Source organism: Dermochelys coriacea, chromosome 3 (assembly GCF_009764565.3).
Source record: "Dermochelys coriacea isolate rDerCor1 chromosome 3, rDerCor1.pri.v4, whole genome shotgun sequence".
NCBI lineage: Eukaryota > Metazoa > Chordata > Testudines > Dermochelyidae > Dermochelys > Dermochelys coriacea.
The window spans coordinates 174,707,631-174,733,353 of record NC_050070.1 but is presented as its reverse complement, the minus strand read 5'-3'; the positions used below and the strand labels follow the sequence as shown (position 1 = coordinate 174,733,353).

General features: G+C 40.6%; 1 protein-coding gene across 8 annotated transcripts in view; it reads left to right on the top strand.

The window, feature by feature from the left end:
* Positions 1-25,723, top strand: part of THADA (THADA armadillo repeat containing) — a 315,416-nt gene that overhangs the window by 270,130 nt on the left and 19,563 nt on the right. For 6 of the 8 annotated variants that reach the window (XM_038394629.2, XM_043511866.1, XM_038394628.2 and 3 more), the window contains exons 34-36: positions 1,246-1,318; positions 2,980-3,124; positions 9,239-9,370. In XM_038394629.2, the coding sequence (XP_038250557.1) occupies positions 1,246-1,318; positions 2,980-3,124; positions 9,239-9,370 (350 nt within the window). Of the gene's footprint in view, positions 1-1,245; positions 1,319-2,979; positions 3,125-6,878; positions 6,904-8,884; positions 8,997-9,238; positions 9,371-16,710; positions 16,881-25,723 lie in introns of those variants that run through there. The other 2 variants (XM_043511868.1, XM_043511869.1) reach the window with 2 other exon arrangements.

Below are 25,723 nucleotides of genomic sequence, written 5' to 3'. Positions count from 1 at the left end.
CATCTTTGCGCCAGCTTCCTCCCACCTCTCACTCCAGTCTAAGAACTGTTAGTCAATCACCCACATGTGGAATGCACATAGGGACCAGCACTTGAAGAAATGGAGATTGCTTACTTGTAACCGGAAGTTCTTTACGATGCGTGGTCCCTATTAGCATTCTGCTATCTGCCCTCCATCCCTTCTGCTTTGGATCCTGTTGGATTCTTGGTCAGAAGAGGAATTGGAGAGGCATCAGCCCGCACTGCATCTTATGCCCTCAGTCGGGACAAAGGTATCTATTGTGCATGTGTGGGCCAACGGACACTGCTTATTAGAACTTCTGGACTTGGGCGCATGGCGTGCATGTGAACCCATATGTGGAATACAGATAGGGACTATACATCTCACAGAACTCCCAGTTACAGGTAAGTAAACTCCATTTATGCCTACACAAACTCCTTTTACCTTAAATTTCTATCATTCTGCTCTCACTGTTGCAACTCTACTAGTGCAATCAACAGTGAAAGCAATTGTCAAGACTCACTGCTAGCATTTCAGCTATACTGCCATCTGACCGTATTAGAGGACTTTGTGGTTAAAATTCAGGCAGTTGACCTACATCAGCACTTCCACCATTTCTAGCACTGGTGGAAGAGCAATGATGCATTCAAGAAAACTGCTGGTGTAGACAAAACTTTAAAAGGTCTGTGCTTCATTTATCACTTGAAAGAGCATGAAAGAATACTACTGTCTTTGTATGTTGACTTGGGATCTGCATATGTATGTGTTATGTATACTCTAAAGGAAGTGGCTAGATAGGAAGAAAATCAGTACTCAGGAATTTGAAAGAACAGTTTATGTCCATTTGCATACTAACTTTAAATGCAACAAAAATTGAGAACTGTAAAGACCATTGTATGCTCAGTTTGTAATCTAATCTTTTAAAAAACCTGTTTGAACATGACAAATACTTGATGTTTCGTGATACAGGCAAGTTTATATTCATGAAACACAAATCCTCATGACTAAACCAAAAAAACAAATGTTATTTCTCATCTGGATGTGTGTTCAGGTGCTGAACATTCATAACAGATTAGACTGGGTTGGGTTTCAAGCTGGCTGCAGCTAACAGTGTATAATGTGTTCAGCAAGTGAAAAGGTATTTTAATATTTGCTGCCAGTGATGATTACCAAGTGTTCTTAGATGTGAGCCTATGGCAAAATGCACTGTATTTTTATGATGTGTTTTTTACCTTATTTTTATAGCATTAAAATTCAAAGTGTAGCTCTCAAATTAGCCTCAAAGTTGGTCACCCATCTTGTGCAGAGTTGCCAAGAGGTAAGGAGATTTGTTTCTCAATCCCAAGCATATTGCTTTTTAATGTTTTGTTTGTTTGTATTATTGTGACAGAAGGGATGAATGGTTTTCCTTAGACAGAAATCCCTTTAATGCCCTTTTAGTTTAACTGTGCCTGTAGTGTTAGTTGCTCTTTTTTTATGTTACTGTGTGTCTCCCTCTGTACACTGCCACATTATGAACTGGAAGCCATATCAGCATCATTTTAATATTTCAGTCTCTCAGTAAGTTAAATTTGAGTACATAAAACACATCTTTTAAGTGCATCTGACTTCTGATTTCTCCTTTTATGCTCAATTTTATTGTCTTCATTAATAGTCACTGTGCCTTGGAGAGAAAAAAATAATTAACTTGCATATTGAATCCAGTAATCACCCACGTAGCTCAAAGTGTATTGTATTTCTGCAAAATGAATATTGAGACTCAAACTTAGGAAAAAAGGAAATGCAAAGCTTTGACTGTTGCCCTTCTCATCCCCAGCATATGCAATATCACCTGCTGTATGCCTGAAACCTTGAGTCACACTGTAGGAACAAAAAGAAAAGGAGTACTTGTGGCACCTTAGAGACTAACAAATTTATTAGAGCATAAGCTTTCGTGAGCTTTTCTTTTTGCGAATACAGACTAATACGGCTGCTACTCTGAAAACTGTAGGAACAGCAGGTGAAGCTATGTTCAGAGATGCAGACTTAATTGCGTTTTAATATTAGTGTTTAAAATACTAGAGAGAGGTAATAAGTCATCATAATGTTATCTGCCCTTATAAATATTATAAATTTCTAAACTGTAGACTATATAAATACAGATTATTAGCCCAGAAGATTTACTTCCATTTTGAATTGGTAATTTGCAAATCCATTAATATACACAGAACAATGTTATTGGAGATATTAATGTCTGTCAGATGTCCATGCGTGTACATGTATATGTGCAGATAAATAGATATAGATTTTGGGTTATTTTTAAAACGTATTGAAATACCACGATTTTTTCATTGTAAAAATGTTCCATGTACGGTAATTGCTTTTCTAAATGGAAATTTTTTAAAAAATATACCAGAATACCCAGCAGTAGTAGTCAAGACTGTGTGCTAATGGCCTGCAGTGTCTCATTTTTTAAAAAAAGTAGAAGAATTGAAACAATTACTTCTTATTTTTTGCATCCTCTTATCTTAAAAAATGACAGAATATACACTTTTTTTCAGATTTTGAAATATAAAATAACTGTGTAAACCTCATTTCACAGGAGATAAGTTGTTTGCCAATTTTAAATCTGGAATATATTGTTACAATGAAATTTATGATGAACCTTGAAAAAAGAAGTTTATAGTGAAACTGTTGGCACAACCCAACCTATAGCAATGCTAACAAGAGTTGTTATGATAATCAGCGTAAATCATGGAGTCTTAAGACGGTTACCTATATATGGAGTATTTTATATTCGTTACTAAAGCATGACACGTGATTTCCACCTATTTAAGTAGTTCTTTTTATTTGATTTGCATTCTGTGGCTCATTATTGGCAGGGAGGACTTCGGCTCCTGCTTTAGAAAAGAGTTAATTTAATAGTTTGTAGTTTAGCGTGATTCAGAATCCTCTCTAAATTGTACTATAGAATATTCAGATGCATTTCTGTGCTTTCAGTTTATGGAATCCGAAATGAGACAGTGGGTTCAGTTAGTAACTTCTTGTTGTGGAGATGAGCAACAAACAGATATACGATTGGCAGCTGCAGAAGTCCTCAGAAGTATTACACCACTTTTCCTGGCCAATCAGAAACTTATCCTTGGTGAGTAAATTTCTAGGATTAAGCACCAATATTCTCATGGAACACTTTAGAGACTGGAATAAGTGAAACTCAACAGTACGTGATATTTTATATATTGAATATGTTTTAATCATATAAGTCAGTTATTTTGAAAGACTTAAAACTTATTGACCCTTTCAATATTGGAACAGCTGATTGCATGTTTTGGTTTACTGAATTAATGTGGAACAATAATTTACTAGTGGGCTCTTTAGTGTAGCAGAAAAAGACATAACAAGATCCAATGGCTGAAAGTTGAAACTGTGAAAATTCAATTAACCATCGGCATACCTTACAAAGAGATGTGAATTTTCCATTACTTGAAATTTTGAAATCAAGATTGTATGTCTTTTTGAAAAATATGTTCTAGTTCAACCACAGGTTATTGTATTCAAAGCAGAAATTACTAGATGAAGTTCTATGGTCTGTGTTAATCAGGAAATCCCTTTTGACCTCAAAATCTATGAGTGGAATCCTAGCCCCACTGAAGTCAATGGTAAGATTTCCATTCACTTCATTGGATCGGGATTTCACTCTAGGAATCTGTGAGCATGGAGAAGCTTGCAAGTCAGACATTCCTTTGCTACTTTATTTATCTGGTTGTATTAACGTAACTGAAAAAATTTTGAGCCCACAAATTCATGCATGAACATCTCTGAAAACATTTTTGCTTTTGTCCCATATTTGGTTCCTCCTATAAAATACTTTTGTTACCATGTAGAAAAAGAGAAGAGAGTGAGAATGACTCTCTAGCATGTTGATTAGGGTGTTTACCTGGGAGAGGGGACATCCAGGTTCCAGTCCCTGCTCCAGTTCCTGAATATTTAGCATGGAAAGTGGAACAGCTTCAATGGAAGAGATGGAGAGCTCCACCCCACAATAACCAATAGCTAAGGCTGCGAGTTTGTAACGGATTCCATGTCCTCTGTGACTTCCACAGCGGCTGGTGCGCCTGGCTCAGGGACAGCTCAGGCAGGCCCTGTGCCAGGTGCACTGACCGCTGCTGGGGCAGTCTTGGGCCATCGCCCCCACCCCCCGCAGCAGAGTTTGTGTGTGGAGGGGTCGGGGGTTGGGGCACGGGACGGGGTGAGGCGGGCTCTCGGTGGTGCTTATCTGGGGTGGCTCCCCGGAAGCAGCGACATCCCCCTCACTCAGCTGCTAGGCGGAGGCATGGCCAGGTAGCTCTGCATGCTGATTCCGCCTGCAGACATCGCCCCCTCAGCTCCCACTAGCTGTGGTTCCTGGCCAATCGGAATTGCAAAGCCAGAGCTCTGGGCAGAGGCAGCGCACAGAGCTGCCTGGCCACGCCTCCGCCTAGCAGCTGGATCTCCCACATCTCCAGGGAGTGCTATAATCACAATGCTATAAGGCAGAGGCTGTTTTGTGAATGGCTCCTAAGTCCCCTTGTGAATATAGCCCTGCCTCCCAAAAAAAATTTGGGACAAAAATATTTGGTGAATTTACAAATCGTTTTGGTTGACCCAAAACTGCGTATTTCTGTAAATAAACTATTCATCCAAAAATTTTTGCCCAGCTCTAGTTAAGGATATGTAAAATAGATATTGTTTATCCATTCCACATTAGTCTGTCATCTAAAAGCTGTCATCCCTGATCTTGTGTCTACGACAGGATGGCAGGATATGCAGTGAAGATTATATTGGTCTGGCTTGGCTTCAAAGTTCTTTAAATAAATAAATGGTTGGGAGGGAGTGAAGTTAGTACTTACAAAAAAAGGTGCCACACTGACAGTTCTGGAAATCAATATTCTTTAGTGATACACAAAACAGGCACAGCATAAACAGTGGCGTTGCCAATTTTCTCTCACAAACAAGCCAAAGTGAGATGGGTTAGAGGTGAATCTGATCTCCATGCCCAGACTTTCTTTGGCCTTTCTGCTTAGATTTCCAGCAGTGCTGCCAACTGTAGCGGCAGTGAGTTTTGTGTGCTATGAACACAGGTGTCCTTAGAACTGGACTAATACCATCAACTCCTTTTACTCAAGTCACAAAGCAGTCTTCAGGTGGTAGCTATTTTCACTTGCTGCTGAAATGGATTTGAATAAATGATTCTTAGTTGACACTCTGTCCCATTGCCACTTCTGTGAGCCAGCCAGTCTCTTGACTCCTGTTTTTTAACTCTTTGTCCCTCTAGCCCCTACTTTACTGTACACCTTCTTAAAGCCCTCTTTTAGTTGTTTTTCCTGGTACAGCTCCACCTTCCTGTCCCTCAGCATTTAATTTACTTATACTACTATTTATCTCACTTTTTAACTTACCTATACAGACATAGGCGTTACCATCCTGGTGCAGAACGTGGGTCCAGCTAGTCTGGTATGCTGCCTCCACCAGTGACTAGTAGCTTGTGGTTCAGATGGAAGTGAGAAATTTCCATAATGTGTCCAGCCATCTGTGCAGTTATGTACATAGGAGGTGGGGGAAAGAAATTCCACCCTGACCTTCTCAAACAATCATCTTGGACCCCCAACATGAAGTGTTTGGGCATCCTAGCTTGTTGTAGTATGTCCTCTCTTACCTTGGCTTAACTGGAAACTTTTAGACTCTGACTGTTGAATTGTTTAACATAATATACAACATAATAAAATGATGTGAGAGCTGGATAGTGGGGTTTGATCAGATAAACAAACTTACACAACCTATTAAGAACATATGTAGAGTATATGTATTCCATATGTTTGATAACATATACAGAGCGTTCGAAGGCTTAGCTTTGATGTAATGCCAATTTTGCATTGACTCATAGACTTTCAAGGTAAATTAATTTTGAAAGAAAGTGGGAAGAGAAATTAGCATATTTTTGCTTAATATATAAAATGGACATATCTTGTCTTCTGAGATGTCAGAAGAGCTAAAAATGAGACGACAAACTGTTTGTTTGGAAACGTGTCTGTTAAATGGTATTGATACCATTTAGCTAGGCTAAATCTGTGCTAATCCTTTGGTACCAGGTAGATGCAGCATTTATGCATTTTGCCTGAGATTATCACATTTGGAAATCTTGACTCCTGGAACCAAAGTGAGAGCCAGTAACAAGACGGATGTTATCACTAATATAAAATGAGGGAGATTGGGGTGTTTGAATGACTGCTACTGGAATATTGAAGTTTTCCTCTCTGTCACTGGTATGAACTGGGCTACCATTAACAGTGATTAAAATTTTCCTACTGGGTGTCAAGTGGCAGTGTGAAATGAGTCAGTAATTCTAATCCTTTTCTGGCAGACATGTGTCCCACTTTGAAAACAAAATTGGCATTAGTTGGCACCCTGGCTGATAGTCTTATCAACGAGACCAAGGCCTGAAGAGTAGGCATTCTGACTTAGCATTTCTCCCCAAGAAGAGGGCCCAAGCAGGCCTGAGTTAAGACAGGAAGAGGGACTGTTCATCCTGCATGTTTTCTACAGAGCTGGCAGTCTGGCATCTTTCACAAACACTAAATGTATCACACAGAAAGATGATACCAAGTAAATGGCCTGATTCTGTTGTCAGTTACACAGGTGTAAATCAGGAGCCACACTCTTGAAGATTAGGAGTACTTGTGGCACCTTAGAGACTAACACATTTATTTGAGCATAAGCCTTTGTGAGCTACAGCTCCGATGAAGTGAGCTGCATTGACTCATAGACTCTGATGAAGCGAGCTGCAGCTCACGAAAGCTTATGCTCTAAATTTGTTAGTCTCTAAGGTGCCACAAGTTCTCCTTTTCTTTTTGCGGATACAGACTAACACAGCTGCTACTCTGAAACCTGACTCTGGAAGACTGTGGATCTGTGCTTGTGCTAAACCTGTGTAAAAGAGATGTTGGCAATTTATACTTGATTCTACTATCAGTTTGTTCAATGGCTGATGTTTTAAGATAGCCTTTTTTTTTTTAAACTTCTAATACTAAACAACTTCAGCCAATCAGAGAAATAAATACAAAAAGAAAATGTTTCTTAGAGGGAAAAGGATTGTAGTACTCAGGGGAATGATCTGGACTCTCCTCTCTGCCTTTGCTTAGTGTTGCCTGAGGAGTCAAGAAAAGAAGCCTTTCCAGAGAGAGACCATTTTCGGTTTTGCCACATCTCTTTTGGGGACACTGTAAGAACTTGTTTACCCAGAGAAATTGGCTGGCATAGTTATAGCTGAATAATTATTCCACTACAGCTGTTCTGGTGTAACTCCCCTTGTGTGGAAACTATTCCAGAATAAAAGTGCCTTGATTCTAGAGTTATTAAAGTGGAGTAGTTATTCTGAAATAGTGTGTCCACGTGTGTGTATGCGAGGGAAGCTATACTGAAATAGCTATAGTCGAATAATTATTCTGCTACAGTACGATAGCCAGTTTCCCTGGGTACTAGGGTTGCCAACTGTCTAATGACACAAACCCAAACACCCTTGCCCTGCACCACCCCTTCCCCCGAGGCCCTGCCCCTTCACTAAGGCCCAGTCCGCTCACTCCATCCCCCCCTCCCTCCATCGCCCACTATTCCCCACCCTCACTCACTTTCATCAGACTGGGATGGGGGTGTGGGCTCTGGGGTGGAGGTGAGAGGTTCAGAGTGTGGGAGGGTGCAGGGGTTGGCGTGCAGGAGGGGGCTCAGGGCTGGGGGCGGGGGTTGGGGGTCAGGCTCCAGCCGGGTGGCACTTACATTGGGCGGCTCCCAGTTGGCGGCGCAGTGGGGCTAAGGCAGACTCCCTATCTGTCCTGGTGCTGAGCCACTCCTGTAAACACCCAGCATGTCGCTGTGGCCCCTCTGGGAGGGACCAGGATGCTCTGTGGGCTGCCCCTGCCTGCAGGCACCGCCCCCACAGCTCCCATTGGCCGCAATTCCCAGCCAATGGGAGCTACGGTGTCGGCACTCAGGGCAGAGGCAGCGTATGGAGCCCCCCTGCTTTCCCCAAGGGCCGCAGGGATGTGCCGGCCACTTCCAGGAGTGGCACAGGGCCAGGACAGGCAGGGAGCCTGCCTTAGCCCCACTGCGCCACCTGACTTTTAGCAGCCTAAAATCTCCCTGTTTGGCTTCAGTAGCCTCCAGGAGATAGAACCCAATTCCAAGAGACTCCCAGCAAAATCCGGAGGGTTGGCAACCCTACTGGATACACAAGACCGAAGAATCTCCCACTATGTGCAAGCAATAACATGGGCTTAACTTTCCACCTAAGCCTCCATCATACAAAACTCTGAGGGAGAACCTGACAGAAAAGTGCTTTCCCCTACGTCAATGTGGCAGAAAATAAACCTAGGCAACCACTGCATTGCTCCCCAATCTCCACAGTGTAATCTGTGATATGGCATGGTCAGCAGCTAGTCACTTTTTCAAGAGAAGTCCCAGTATATTCTCTTTATCAATTATATTCACAACCTGAGCAAAAAATTCAGCTGAGGTGCTCCAGAGAGCAGTACTATCAAGCAAGCTTTCTTAATACAGCCCCTTAGGGTCATCCCAACATATTGCTGTTTCCCAGACACCTCCAGACAGAGCCTCCAGCCAAAAGAAATTACTTCAAGGACCTGCTGGATCCTCACCCACACATTAGCAGCACTCTACTAATGCCTAGCAAGAATTCCACATTCACAGGAACTGCAGAAATTTCAGAGCATTAGTTTCAGAGTAGCAGCCGTGTTAGTCTGTATTCGCAAAAAGAAAAGGAGTACTTGTGGCACCTTAGAGACTAACAAATTTATTAGAGCATAAGCTTTCGTGAGCTACAGCTCACTTCATCGGATGCATTTGGTGGAAAAAACAGAGCATTAGTTGTTACCCAAGACTCTGAGTATCCCAGCATTGGTTTGATGCTCCCTCTCACCAGCTACCTACTCCTGGAACCAGACAGGGCCAACTATCAAGGGGAGATAAAAGAGAAGAAAAGGTGGGAAAAATAGATTGGCTGTTCAGACTTCAGCCTTATAGAGCAAACAGCATTTTGACTACAATGGCCACAAGTCCTCCTCTTTTCTCCCCTTCCCCTCACCTTTTTGTGCGTGTGTTTCACTAAATTTTGTCATTTTTAGATGTGAACATAAATATTTCTGTAACTGTTCTGATTTATCTGTAAGAAGCAAAATTCTAAACTCCTTGCCTCTTTGTAAATGTTCAGGTCTCTCCAGTACACTCGCCATGTGGAAATGCGTAGTTCTGCTGTTGCAGAGTGAAGAGCTGATAGTAAGGGATACAGCTGCTGATGTCATAAGGATGGCTCAGTCTCAAAGCAATATCTCTAACAAAACAGGTACAGTTTGGTAATTTTTCTGTTGACTTGGACATTACTGGGTACTTGAGAGAAGAAAATATTTCCCTTTTCAGCATAAAGGGCAGTGCTTTAACGCTTGATAATTGTAAAGTGACTCTCACATCTCTTGTAACAGTGTGACATCACATATTGTAGAAGAAAATGGTCAATTATGGAGGTTTAACCCCCACATTTTTTACATTTCTTGGTATAATGTGAATATAGTTATGTGGTTATTTAGGAAAGACTGCTACAGTATTTAGAGATGGCTCTTCCTGTAATGAGTCAGACTGGCTCTGGTATAAGTAGTAATTTTGGAAATCCTGATCCATTTATATTAAATCATAACTGGAGATAAGGAATGGAAGAGGCTACTTAGACCCCAGGACACAACAGCAGAAATACTCTTAACATGAGGTGGCAGGGGACTAGGAAACAATGCTCTCCCAGCACTCTAAAAAAAAAAACACCTCCACCCTGAGTGAGAAAGTTGCAGTGCTGTAAAGTGCCAGTGTAGATGAGCAGTTAGCTACTGATTGATTGGTGGGACCTTGGGAAGAACCCCCTTGTGACCACTTCCCAGACTGCTGTGAAGGGAACCAGCTGCTGAACCCCCCGGTATTTTAAGCACACACAGTCTGATTGGAGCCTAGCCATTGCTGCTGTGTTAGGGCCTTGCAACACATTTTTAGAGTGTGAATCTTTGGTCTGGCACCTTCTCCTGAAAGCTGTGACCATGCGGCCCCCTGCCCAGCCCCTAGACCAGGGCTAACTGCTCAGACTCCCCCTGTAGCTTCAACATACCTTCTCTCAGAAGTTTCCTCACCAATCCAAAAGCATTTGTTGGGCTGGGGTCAGAGTCATATCGGGCCATCCATCCATCCCCTTCGTCTCTTCTGCCCATGCTTCTTAGGTGTATGTCTGAGTCTTCTTTCTGTGATTCCTTGTAAAACTCCTCCTTTGTTGCCTCTGTCCCTTCATCTTGCTGCTCCTAACTTTCCACTCTCTTCGCTTCCCCTTCACCTGCATACAAATAGAAACTGTCTTCTCCCAAGTCCAGCAAACCTTCCTAGCATGTCTATTGTCTGGTCACTAAAGCACAATCACTAAAGTTAAGTACTTGCCATTGTCCTTAGGGCTGGGTATGTGCTAGGTCCTACCTGACCATGATGGATATACATATAGAGGCATTCCACAATACAGCAATTACTTCATAATAGCAACCAGAATTCATGTATTGTACATAGATTTCCCCAAATCATCACAGATCCCTTATGTTCTCTCTGCCTCAGGTTGCTCATCTGTATTATGTTTATTAGTTTACAAAAAAAGCTCAAAGACTATTATTAGATTTAACTAAGCTTGAATTTTATTCCATAGGACTTGGATGGTATCTCTTACATTATTTTGACTAATCCTGTTTCTTTGGCATCATATCTTATGATGGAAATGAAAGTAATTGACCATGGAAGTTTAATTTCTGTATAGACCAGAATGAGAAATGGGTAGCAAGCATTCTGTTTTCATACATTTTGTGATTTTCAGGTCCTACAACGAAAGCTTTTAAAGCTTATTGTTAAACTTAGTAATTTTTCTTCTTCTCCAAGAACACTAGTTAACATGAGTGATTATAAAAAGAAAAGGAGTACTTGTGGCACCTTAGAGACTAACAGTTATTTGAGCATAAGCTTTCGTGAGCTACAGCTCACTTCATCGGATGCATTCAGTGGAAAATCTTATATTTTCCTTCTTATATTAGGAGCCCTGGTCCTGTTTTCAAAAATGATTTAGGCATTTAGGAGCCTAAAAATCCCATTGATTTTCAGTGAGACTTAGGCTCCTACATACCTATACTACTTTTGAAAAAGGGATTTAGGGTGCTAAATTACATAGGCCTGTCTAAAAAATGTATCCCCCTTTACAGTTCTAACCCCCAGTCTACAACAATTTAACTAAACCAATGTTAAATCAATCTAGTTAATCTGGTTCTAGCTCCTAATATAGATACACTTAAATGGGTCTTAAATTTATCAATATTAGGGCTAACCCATTTAAGGGCATCTACATTAGAGTTTTGAAACATTTAACCAGAATAATTATAAAATGATTTATTTAAACAGGTGAAATGTTTCTAATCTCAACAAGTCCACAGCCTCACTCAAGACATTTCTTCCTTTGTAAACAACAAAGCTAAACTGAAAATGAAACAGTAATAGATGCAGCTTTCCTTCCAGCATTGAATTACCTGAGTATCTCAGGATATTTAGGAAAATGACCATGAATATAGGAAGGAAGGTCCCTGTTCCTTTATTTAAATCATCTTTCTTTTAAGGAGTAAACTCTGGGATAAGCAATAGGGCTGTGAATGGGTCTCAACAGTACACAGCCATGGGTCACCAATTTAATTAGATTTAAAAGAAACTACTATACATTTTAACTGAAAACAATACTTCTTGTGCCCTCCCTCACACTAACAGCAATAAAACAATCCCACAGAAGTTTACACCTCAGTGCATGAGGAAGCAATAACAAAGTCTCAGTATACATCCAGTAACTTTAGTCATTGACTGGGTTTGTAATGTAGAGGTCATTAGTAAGACCATAACTACCTGACAAGCTTCCATTTTAGGCAAACAAAACAATAACCAATCTTGCTCCTAATTAGACAGTTTGGTTTCCATGTGTCATGACTTTCTCAGAAAAATGGCAGCAGCCATCCCGCATCTGAATCAATTTTTGCAACGAAGTTAAATCCAGCTTTTCAAAATAAATTAAAATATATATAAAATGAACATCAGTCTACTGACAGTATTGGAAAGTAACACTAGTCTATAAAAAAGAAATGTGTTTTTTTGGTTTAGCACCGTCTCTCTCAGAAAAGATACTCATCTGTGCACTTTTCCTTCCAATCCACAAGAGGGACAAAAGTTTTATTTACACACCATTGTCATGTTGGTAACTGCTTTATATTATCCTTATTAATTTGTCTCTATTTCTGCCACTACCATCTAAAACTAACTCTGATATGCAGCTGCATGGATTAGCCAGCAGATGGAGCTGAGCACTGCAATTATCAAAAACCATGGCGTAGAGCAGTGATTTTCAACCTGTGATCCACGAATCCATCAGGGTCCGCAGGCTATGTCTAAGGTATCTGTGAAAGGTGACTACGAAAATAAAGTTTCAGATCCCAGAAAAGGGATTTTCTGATCAATCAAAAGTATGTGAATATCCCACCTACAGGTAAAACCCAGAAGTGTTGTCATTTCCATAGAAGCCCACACCTAAGCACCCTTTCTCATGTTGAGTCAAATGCCATGCTGAGCACGTGCAACATTCATAGTTGAATTCTTTTTAATCAGTTTTCAGTCTAAAACTTCTATGGTAGTGGTCCGCGGAGCATAGGCTGAATTTCCAAAGGGGTCCGTACCTCCATTTGAAATTTTTTAGAGGTCCGCAAATGAAAAAAAATTGAAAAACACTAGTCTATAGTACTAAATTATAATGCATTTGTTCTTCAAGAAGGTCATTTAACATGTCAAAGAACCGTGTACGGTTGTAGTTGTTATTGGGCATAAAACCGTACTAAAACGTACAGAAGGATCATTTACCTCTGATCTCATTATTCTACAAACATACTGCACAACCCAAAAGAGATACATATGGTCTCACACCAGCTCACACTTGCCATACATGTGTGAGGTAACACAGACATCATTAATGTGGCAGAAAGTATAGGAAAGTGCACCATAACTGTTGTATGCACATCACAAACAACCAAACTCATAATTTGCTACTAATATGTAGACTCAAATTTCAAATATCTCATCTGGTAGAAGCAGAGTCAAAGTTAAGACTAGATCTATCTTGATACATACAACCTGGATGGAACTACTATAAGGCAGGTGCATAATGGTTGGAAAACTGTTCCCAGAGAATAGTTATCAGTGGTTAACCGTCAAGCTGGAAGGGCATATTGAGTGGGGTCCTGCAAGGATCAGTTGTGGGTCCAGTTCTGTTCAATAACTTCATCAGTGATTTGGATAATGACAGAGAGAGTACACGTATAAAGTTTGCGGACGATACCAAGCTGGGAATGGTTGCAAGTGCTTTGGAGGATAGAATTAAAATTCAAAATGATCTGAACAAACTGGAGAAATGGTCTGAAGAAAATAAGATGAAATTCAACAAGGACAAATGCAAATACTCCACTTAGAAGGAACCATCAGTTGCACACATACAAAATGGGAAATGACTAGGAAGGAGTACTGCAGAAAGGGATCTGGGGTCATAGTGAATCACAAGCTAAATATGAGTCAATAGTGTAACCCTGTTGCAAAAAAAGCAAACATCATTCTGGGATGTATTAGCAGGAGTGTTGTAAGCAAGACACAAGAAGTAGTTCTTCCACTCTACTCTGTGCTGATAGGGCCTCAACTGGAGTATTGTGTCCAGTTCTGGGTGCCACATTTCAGGAAAGATGTGAACAAACTGGAGAAAGTCCAGAGAAGAGCAAGAAAAATGATTAAAGGTCTAGAAAACATGACCTATGAGGGAAGATTGAAAAAATTGGGTTTGTTTAGTCTGAAAAAGAGAAGACAGAGAGGGGACATTATAACAGTTTTCAAGTACATAAAAAGTTATTACAAGGAAGAGGGAGAAAAAATATTCTTCTTAATCTCTGAGGATAGGAGAAGCAGCAATGGTTTTAAATTGCAACACAGCTGGTTTAGGTTGGACATTAGGAAAAACTTCCTAACTGTCAAGGTTGTAAGCAATGGAATAAATTGCCTAGGGAAGTTGTGGAATCTCCGTCACTGGAGATTTTTTTAAGAGCAGGCTAGACAAACACCTGTCAGGTATGGTCTAGATAATACTGAGTCCTGCCATGAATGCAGGGGACTGGACAAGATGACCACTTGAGGTCCCCTTAAATCCTACAATTCTATGATTCTATACAGAGACACACACTCCTCACTACTGTACTCTTTGGTAGGGAAAAACAGGACCAGTTTGAACCTTATATGAACCTTCAGGAATAGCTATCATGCACGAACAGCCTCTTTGGATATATTACATTAATCAAACTCTAAAAGACAGCTGGATTAGGACAATCCTAATCTGAATTTACATTCCAATTTTTTTACCAATAAGAAGGTATCAACAAATAATATGAATGTGCCAGAAGTTCACATTTGAACACAGGGCAATTCAAAGCCACCTCTCCTGATTTTCAGTGCTGCCCCCTGCTATGTCTCTGTGTCATCTAGGAAAAGCGGTCACTCAGTGCAAATGACTAATATCCCAGCCTTTGAAGTACAAACACAGATTCTTCAGCTATTGAGATGTTAGTTTCACAGTCACTACTAAAGTGCAGAGTATGGGAGATTATATGGTGAGAGAGACAATACAATGTTCTCTTACCATTTTACTTACACACACACACACACACACACACACACACACACACACACACACACACGTACGTATACAAAGCATTGTTTTGCTCTCTCTCATTGTGAGAACATAGAATAATAGACTCCCCAACGGTTGAAGATTAACCACTGTGGCTAATGTTTGTGCATCACTTTGAAAATGTAATGCACTATGTAAGTGTCCTTATCATTTCTAGGAGCCAGCATGTAAGAGTTGAGGGAAATCTGGGGGCACCTCTTATTAACAGAGGACTGGTGGCAGTAGTTGTTAAAGGCAGGGGATGAGCCAAGGAGGAATTCTCCACCCCAGTCCCCCAAATTGTAAGGAAGTTTTGTTTTAACTTAGAGGACAGAGCTCTAAGACTTCATCTAAAGTTTATATGAGGAAAGACACAGGACTCACAGTTCAGTGTGTGAACGTCTTGTATACATCACTGCATTCTTGCTGTCTCTTGCTTAAACCTGTCAAACCAATTGCAATACTGCAGCATTTGTAATGTCTCAGTAATGATTAGGGTTTGGCTACATTGTTTTACTTTTCACCTAGGGCAAAATAATTATTTCAGATTAGTTAAATTTACTGACAGTGTTAGACTTTTTGTTGTTTTTCCATTGAATTCACATTGTATCAGGCTATTCTGAAGCTGTCAGTCCATCTCTATTTTTCCCCTCTCATGCCCTCACCAGAAGACTCACATTCAGAGAGGGTAAGAGGGAAATGAGACTGGTTGCTTCACTGTGGAGCTGGCCTGGAGGAATGAAGCACCCCCAGCCTTGCTGATTGAGTTCCACTGAAGGCTTACTCACTTGCCTGACAGTGCCCACTGAGGAATAGGAATCACCATACTAGAAATCAGATTTGGATGCTGTTATCCCAGGATGTATCACTGAAGATCATTAGGGTGCTACAGTATCAGTAGTGTGACCGGTTTCAGAGTAGCAGCCATGTTAGTCTGTATCCGCAAAAAGAAAAGGAGTACTTGTGGCACCTTAGAGACTAACAAATTTATTTGAGCCTAAGCTTTCGTGAGCTATAGCTCATGAAAGCTTAGGCTCAAATAAATTTGTTAGTCTCTAAGGTGCCACAGGTACTCCTTTTCTTTTTTTAGTACTATGACCATAATTTCACAAAGGAAAAACAGGACACCACAGGGGCCAGCCCAAAGCCCTTCTCCCTCCTCCACATGTGGAGCTGACCCAAGCCCCCTGCTGCCCACCCACACCGGGCCAGCTGGAGGCCCCCTGCTGCCTGCCCACATGAGGCCAACCTGGCCGAAGCCACTCTCCTGAGCCCTCCCTCCCTCCCGCACAGGGCTGGCGTTGCTGCTCCCCGCTCCTTGCATATTTCTCCATGTCCCACTAGGGGTCGCACCCCACTTTAGCTTGATGATCAGTTGGCAAGAGCAAATGGGACAATGCCCAATTCTGCCAAAGAAGTTGGGATGGCCAGGATGGGGCTTAAAAAAGGGACTGTTCTGGCCAAAACGGGATGTATGGTCATCCTAAATATCAGTAACACTATCAGCCTTGTTTAGTAATGTGATTAGTCCTGGCTTGTAATATCTCAGCCCTATTTTATTGCATCAGACTAAAAGTTTGCCTACAGGTTATCAGCCTTTGAGTAACCTTTACTTGGTATATAGTGATTAGAAAATGTAAACTGGGTGTGGGATATAATAAAAAAAAATGAGCTACTGAAAAAAAAATGAGTGAAAATCATTTTCAGCAGATTTACAGAAAATGTATGTGTAGGAAATCACAATTCCTTGACAGAATCAAACTGTTTTTATGAAACTTTTCTACCTGTGAATCACCTTCCCTGTCTGCCCCCACACTCCCCCGTCCCCCAAAAAAGTTCCACAATGTGCTGTTCTCTGAAAAATACAATGATTTTGTTTTTCATAGGTGATGAAGCTGGAATGGAAATTAAAAAATAAAACTACAGCTTGATCTAAAAGAGATCTTTTTAGGGCCACTGCAGTATTGCTGATTTCATTCTTTGGATCATAGAATTGTAGGACTGGAAGGAACCTAAAGAGATCATCCTTCACATGCCCTGAACTCATGGCAGGACTAAGTATAGACCATCCCTGACAGGTGTTTGTCTAACCTACTCTTAAAAAACTCCAGTGATGGAGATACCACAACCTCCCTGGACAATTTATTTCAGTGCTTAACTATCCTGACAGAAAGTTTTTCCTAATGTCCAACCTAAACGGCAATTCAAGCCCATTGCTGCTTCTCCTATCCTCAGAATCATTTTGAATCATTGTAGCAATTTAAAACCATTGCTGCTTCTCCTATCCTCAGAGATAAAGAAGAATATTTTTTCTCACTCTTCCTTGTAATAACTTTTTATGTACTTGAAAACTGTTATAATGTCCCCTCTCTGTCTTCTCTTTTTCAGACTAAACAAACCCAATTTTTTCAATCTTCCCTCATAGGTCATGTTTTCTAGACCTTTAATCATTTTTCTTGCTCTTCTCTGGACTTTCTCCAGTTTGTTCACATCTTTCCTGAAATGTGGCAGCCAGAACTGGACACAATACTCCAGTTGAGGCCCTATCAGCACAGAGTAGAGTGGAAGAACTACTTCTTGTGTCTTGCTTACAACACTCCTGCTAATACATCCCAGAATGATGTTTGCTTTTTTTGCAACAGGGTTACACTATTGACTCATATTTAGCTTGTGATTCACTATGACCCCAGATCCCTTTCTGCAGTACTCCTTCCTAGTCATTTCCCATTTTGTATGTGTGCAACTGATGGTTCCTTCTAAGTGGAGTATTTGCATTTGTCCTTGTTGAATTTCATCTTATTTTCTTCAGACCATTTCTCCAGTTTGTTCAGATCATTTTGAATTTTAATCCTATCCTCCAAAGCACTTGCAACCATTCCCAGCTTGGTATTGTCTGCAAACTTTATACGTGTACTCTCTCTATCATTATCTATATCATTGATGAAGATATTAAAGAGAACTGGACCCAGAACTGATCCTGTGGGACCCTACTTAATATGCCCTTCCAGCTTGATTGTGCACCACTGATAACACTCCCTGTGACTGGTTTTCCAACTAATCATGCACCTACCTTTTAGTTGCTCCTTTAAGGGTCTTGTCCACACTGCCGCTTTACAGCACTGAAACTTTCTCGCTCAGGGTTTTGAAAAAACATACCCCTGAGCGATGCAAGTTTCAGCACTATAAAGTGGCTGTGTAGACCGTGCACCAGTGCTGGGAGCCGCGCTCCCAGAGCTGGTAGTTACTCACCTCGTGGGGGTCGGTTTTTTACTATGCTGGGAGAGCTCTCTTCCAGCGCTGGTGCCATGGCAGTGCTTTAACGTTGGTAGTGAAGACATACCCTAAGTTGTATTTCCCTAGTTTGTTTATGACAAGGTCATGCAAGATAGTATCAAAAGCCTAACTAAAGTCAAGATATACCACATCTACTGCTTCTCCCTATCCACTAGGCTTGTTACCCTATCAAAGACAGCTATTAGGTTATTTTGACACAATTTGTTCTTGACCAATCCATGCTTACTGTTATTTACCACCTTATTCTCTTCTAGGTGTTTGCAAATTGATTGCTTAATTATTTGCTCCATTATCTTTCTGGGTGCAGAAGTTAAGCTGACTGGTCTGTAATTCTCTGGGTTGTCCTTATTTCCCTTTTGATAGATTGGCATTACTATATTTGCCCTTTTTCAGTCCTCTGGAATCTCTCCCGTCTTCCATGACTTTTTGAAGATAATCGCTAATGGCTCAGATATGTCCTCAGTCAGCTCCTTACGGATTCTAGGATGTATTTCATCAGGCCCTGGTTACTTCAAGATAAGGATTGCCAGAGTGTTGTTTAACATGGAAGAGGGGAAGTAATTTTCATCCGTATTACCAGTACACCCTGCTAAAGAGATGGTAGAAGAGATTGGAGTCAGGAAGGTGTAGCTGTGTGTGTTTGTGCTAGATCTTGTAGTGGAGGTATGGAATGGGGGAAAGTGGAGAGAGATTCGGGATGAAAGTATACTAACATACAAAGAGAAGAGGGAAAAAAAATGTGCTGAAATGTACATGTGCACTCACCTTCCTGTGAAAACTTTCCCTTAACTAACCTAAATCTGTGCCAAAGTTTTTCACACTCACACACCCCTGGAGGGACCTAGTAAATCACTTCAAAGAGAGATAATAGATAACGGCGTCTGTGTGATGTTGATGTTACATAATGGACCTGGCATTCATCACCACCACCACAGGTGATGTCAGCAAATCAGGAGTAGCTGGTGTGATTACAAAACTTCCAACCCAGCTGTCCTCTACTGCTGATCCGTGAAGAATTTCAAGACAAGTGCCTGAAGTCTAATCAGCTCTAGTTGTTAGTGAAGTAGACAAGACTTATTCCAGCTGAGCCTGCAACACAACTATCTTTTGGTCCACCACTGTTTCAAATACCATGTTTCCAGTGGTTCTGTCTCTGCCTTTTAAAATACCATTACTCACATGCCAGTATGAATTATTTGTAGTTTCCCACCAGGATATATCTTCTACATTGCACTTAAATTCAGACACTTGTTGTTGTTGATAAACAATATTAATAATACATTACATTAGCACCTAAAGACTACAATCAAAATTGAGGATCCATTGTTCTAACATAACATGTCCCTGCCTCCATGCCTTATATGAGGACACTGAGGGAGCCAGAGATTGTTATCTTAGAAGAGAGGCAGGAATAAGGGACATAATAGTCTGATTCTGTAAATACCAGAAGATACCAAAAAGAGAAATCTATTACCTCCTAAGGGAAGTTATGGGGGTACCATCACTTCATGTAATTTGTTTTAAGATAAACTGGACAAAAAAAACTAAATGAGGAAATAGAAAACAATATCTAGATATTGTAGCTCTATGAATAAAATATCAATACTTCCCCATACGTCTGCATACAGAGCTAGATATTTCAAAGTGCTTCCCAATATTTTCATTACCACAGTAAAATGAAATAAGTAAATAAAACATATATCCAAAGTTAACTCATCTTCACTACTATCCCTGTGGATGCCATAGTGACTATGAAATACATGGTCTCTTGCAGCTCCCCCAGTGATGCAAATAACATTGATGGGAAATGCTGGCCAAGTAGGAGCAAGTTACTCAACAGCAGAATTTGTTAGGCAATTCTTTAACGTTGGTGCAGGACTTGCATATTTAGAGACACACTGAGGTGTTAAAATCTCTCTTGGGTACTTTAGATAACACAGGTTGAAGATAAGGGAAAATAAGGGTCAAAGACGTGCATGGGTATTTTTAGTGATGCCTAAGAGTGTAATAAAAAAGAGATTCCCTGCAGAGAAACAACAGCAGATTGAGGACTGGTCTACACTGAAAATTTACATTGTAGCTATGATGCCCTAACCCCAGGTGTAGTCAGGTTAGATTGACAGAAGAATTCTCCTGCTGACCTAGCTACTCCCTTTCAGGGAGGTGGATTACCTAGAGCGATGGGAGAATCCTCCTGTCACAATAGTGAGCGTCTACACTAAAGTGCTACAGCTGCGCTGCTGTAGCATTTTAAGTGTAGACATAGCCTGAAAGAATAGTGGGCCTGAAGTGGGAGCCTGTTTTTCTATCTGAAGTGTCCACCACTGTTGAAACTGTAGTAGTAAAAGAAAAGACAAGACAAATGGGCAAAAGAGGATTGAATATTGTTTTTGGGACTGTTGTTGAAAAGAATAAAATATACATACAACTCTTCGAAAAGAGATTTCCCTGGTGAAGGAGAAGGACATGCAGTAAGGAATTCTGGGAATATTTAATGTGGAAGTAGGGAAGAACGCTCACTAGTAACATCACAAAGGGTGAACTAATGTCACCTGTGCTTGTAGAAGAGTGAAAAGAGTGGTGTTTGCAGTTAATGAGGATGATGTTCCAGTTAATGAGGATGATGTTCCGATTTTAAAAAAAGTTTAGACTGCTGTTTAGAGTGAATATCTTTAAAATACATAGGGATACTATTTGCAAGGTGTAAGAAGAGATGAAACTGAGGTGATGACTCATTTTCCTTTTCTGCTGGTAATGGTAAATGCTTTTATTTATGTATTTGAGCAGACTGGGAATTTAAGGAGAAATTGCAGCACCAAAGACAGATTTAACCCATCATGGATTCAAAGGAATACATTTGTAACAGATTTTGCTTACCTGATGATGATGTTGGTCTTACACTTAAGAATTTTGTTCCAGACAACAAAGTGACATATGGTAGCAATTATGAAGGATTGAACATGGCTGGAAGGCATCATTAGGTGGCATTTGGTCCAGTGCACTAGTGTCTAAGCAGGGACCAAGTACAAGAGAGATTTCTGAGGTGAAAGCTTAAGTGTTAAATATGTAAATGTACTGGGGAAATTCAGTGCTGGCATTTGGCCTGTTTCTTTCATTTGTATCATAGTTGGCTTTAATAGATATATTTTGTGTTTTTATCGTAATATTTTTGATGATGCGCTGTTTTGGTTTGTAGCTGTTTGTAGCTGTTAATGTGCTGTAGAAAATATTTTGTATTGTTTTTATCAAAGCCATTCTTCAAAGTATCCAGGATTACTTGTAAATAGTTGGCAAAGTCTTTTACCAATTATGGTTTCTGTGGTAATTTGTTAGTCTCTTAGGTGCCCCAAGGACTCCTCGTTGTTTTTGTGGTAATATGATTGTTTCCATAGTCAAATAGTGACTAAAACTCATTGCTGAGCAATGTAGAAATGTTTTCCATAAGTTAGGAGAGGATCGAACCAGATTAATATTTAATAAATACATTTGTGCATCTTTTAAAGTTTTCAGCTCAGAAAACCTCTTTTATAATTAGATATGCAGTTTGTGGCTCACACCTTTGTTTTTACTTTCAGTTGTTGCCATACCTCACCTTTATTTACAAAGCCAGATTAAAGCAAGGCTGCTATATCCGCAGGAAGTTGCCCAGGAAGTTCAGAATCCTTGTGCCTGGATAAAATGTTAATGAATGACAACTTCATGGAGGTCAAGATGAACATTCTTGTGCAATTTGTGAATGAGGGATTTCTGACCGCATGTACAGTAAATGCAGGGAGGACCGTCCTTATCCATATGCAAAATATGCAGCTGCATAGTGCACCAAAAAATTTTGGGCACCAAACTTCCTAGTGCCCTACGCAGCTGAGTGCTGCTCCAGCCCCTGCTCCGCCTCTTCTCCACGGCCGCTGCCCCTGCTCCATCCTGCCTCATCCCGCCCCTGCTCTGCCCCAGCCCCGCCCCCACTACACTCCTTCCCCAAAGCTCCTGCTCTGCCCCAACCCCACCCCCACTCCAGCCCTTCCCCTGAGGACTGCAGCAGGGGTCGGGCCTGCCCTGCACTCACCGGGCGGCGGGAAGTGGCACGACCCGACCCCAGTCCGCTCCGTTCCGCCGGCTCATGATGGGGGGCGGTTTCCCCCTTGCCCCTCAAGCGTGCTCCTGGCCCCCGTGGAGGCCTGTGGCCAGGCCCTCCCTCCTCCGCCCCCACAGAGGCCTGGAGCCACACACCCCCCTCCCACATCTCTCCCCCCCCACCCGGCAGGGAGGCTGCGTAGGGCACCAAAATGGTTAGGGATGGCCCTGAGTAAATATCTTGTCATTTTGAAAGTAGAGTGTAAAAAAAATCTTTGTCCTCATGATGACACCTTTCTGGCTTATTAATCAGTTGCACTTTGTGTTTGATAAAGAATTGAAATTGTATCTTAGTTCATTACTCTTTCATGTTAATTTTTTCCCCTGATTGCTTAGAGGAGCAACAAATGCCAGTGGTAATCGTCTGACCTTTATATAGATCTTATCATCCACATTAATCAAAGAACTCTTTGCAAACCATACCAGGTTATTATATAAACTCAGATTCTCCAGTATATGTGCAATATGCATAAATGAAAAATTACAGAATAAAGGACTGTCCATAAACGCAGCCACTTCAGCCCACTCCTTCCTCAGTACAGTTGCTACATTTCCCGCCTAAAGTGGCTGAAATGTGGCAGCTGTTTAGCAGTGCTTTGGAATACTGCACAGCTGTTTAGAACACTACACAGCCATTTAGAACAGGCAGTGAAGAATAGTGTATGTTCATGAAAGTAGAGGGGAAATGTATGTACATCTCTTGTATCCTTTCCTGTAAGAAGCATTCTGGACAGTTAGCATTGTGGTGCCATCTACTGGGAAGCCAGGAAGCAGAAGAATCCAGTTCTTTTTTCCTCCTGTTCAGAAGTATGTAATCCTTGCCTCAGTCCGCCTGAGTGGATAGTTCTCTGAAAACATCCGCAATGACTGCAATAGCTTTCTTGAGTGGTAACAGCTAATTTAGACCCCATCATTTTGAATGTATAGATGGGATTATGTTTTCCAATATGCATTATTTTGCGTCTATAAACATATGAATTTCATCTGCCATTTTGTTGCCCAGTCACCCAGTTTTGTGAGATCCCTTTGTAACTCTTCGCAGTCTGCTTTGGACTTAACTATATTAAGTCATTTTGTATCATCTGCAAACTTTTCCACCTCACTGTTTACCCCTTTTTCCAGAAGAGAGGAAAATTGCAAATAGGGATATTGTAGGGCATATAAGGCAGTTTACATAATGTAAAAACATAACATTTGACTTAGTTTGTAGTGGGATCAACTCTCCATAGTGTCAGAGCAGAGCCTGGACATAGCTGGTTATAAAGCCCTAATCCTGTGCCACTCAGTCCTGACAGAAATTAGAGCAGAGCTCTATCTACTTTAACTTACATCCCTACCATAAGATTTCTAAGGGGTCAGAACCTGTCCACATTGCACTGCCTAAGTGTTGCAAAGTGGATGAAGCAGACTGGAGAATCTGGCCCAGTTGTCTTTCAGAATCAAGTTATCCTAAAATGTTATGCACTTTGATGTATAATAAGCCTTTATTTGCCAGTTTTGCACCAAATAATGTAAGATTGTAAGAGTATTAATACACACACTCTGTGTGTGTGTGTGTGTGGGTGTCTCTCTCTCTCTAAATGTTCTATAAATGGTTAGGCTGGAATACTAAGTGACAACAAATGACAGGCTGGGAAACCCACAAAACTTTACAAGTTTCTCGTTCATTATTTCTGCACCTTTGCTATCTCACAGCCATAGAAGAGATGTACCTTTTAATGTATCTTGGTACTGTGATAGTTTCTAATTTGTAAATTTTTCATGCTTAGGTTAAATAAACATTTGATTTTAAAAACTCATGTCCTACTACACGCTTGAGGAAACAAATGTAATAACTTCTCTTAAGAGCCGGATTTTTTTTTCAATGTTGTGGGATACAGGGAGTGGGTTAAATAACTTTTTTCATTGAACTTAATAGTCATGAAAAGTGCATAATTGATGCTTGTAGAGCCTGAAGTTCTGTTTTTCTGCAACACACATGCTGCAGATATTGTGTTCAGTTTCCTCACTCTTTTCTCTCCGTGTTCACTTTAATCTTAAGGAACCACCTCAAGAAGGGTGAAATTCATCCCTGTGCAGAGGGCCCGCAAAAAATCTATGCACAACTTAAGTGATGCATAGGCCTAAGTGGTAGTAGTCCTCTCTCTGCACAGAGGTGAATTTCATCCTTCTTGAGGTGATTCCTTAAGATCCTTTCACCCACAATGAGATGGTAGTAAAGTCTGCTGGTCCATTCAATCCTAGGTCTCGCTAGTGTAACTGCAAGCAAGATGTCATTCCTGATGTTTGTGTATGTGTGAAAGGGAGGGATGTGGATACTTGTCCATTAAGAACTAGACTGAAACTACCAAACAGCCATCAACTGAGATATCACCTGAGTCAGAGTCAAAGCGGCGACCTAGAATAAAATGTTTTTTATTGGATTATTAATTTCCTGTACCATAGATTTCCCACCAAATTTAGTTATTTTTCATTAGTTTTTTAAAAGCAGTCATGGGACACAGTGAGTTCTTAATTCCAACCCTGAAATGTGTTAAACTACACTTCTTTTTTCTGTAATCAGTTCCAAATGAGCTCTCACTGTAGGAAAAGTCCAGAACTGACTTTGTTGAGCAAATTGATTTCTCATGTATAAAGAAATCAAGTAAAAAATCTTTGGCAAGGAAAGACTAGAACCTTAACTTTAAAGATGTTGTTTGAGTTTTTGTAAAGTGTTTTTGATTGTTATCATACTTAGAAGAGTAAGACTATGTTGAGACTGTTTTGAGGGCCAGAATTATTTATGGCAGTTGCTTACTCTACCACTGCAGTGGCACCTTTGCATGTTTTTAATTTTGTTCTCTTGGCATGATCTGTTCTGTGTTAATGATCACCTTGTCATGCTAGCAGTGGAAAACTTTTTTTATAAATAATTCCCAACGGTAAGATGAAAGTGTTAACAGAAATACTTTAGTGGAGGTCTAAATTAACTTAAACACTTGGCTAGATCACAGGAGAGGTTAGGCTTACAATATCTTATTACCAGCACCAATAAACCCCCATTCATTTTTTTCATTTAGTATGTTAATTACATTCTCATTCTCAAGTACTCTCTCATGCGCAGATACACAACAGAGGCCTATTTCAGTTTTGCATTGAATACCACAGTTATATTTTAGGCTTATACTTTTAGTGTTATAAATTTACACCCAGAAAATCAAATTAATCCAAACCTTCTCCCCTCCCTCATTCCAAAAACAGTCTTGTTAGACTCTAATGCCGCAATTTAAAAAATAGATGTTTAAAGTTAGATTCTTAAATCCATAACAAAAGCACCTCAATAAGTGGCCTGACTTTCAAGTGCTGAGCACCCAGCAGTTCTTATTGACTGATTTCCAGTCCTGTGCCTTAATCACAGAATTACCCTTACTCTCGAACACAAGTAAGTAAACTTCCATAACAAACAGAAGTATAAACCCTGTGAACGGCATTAAA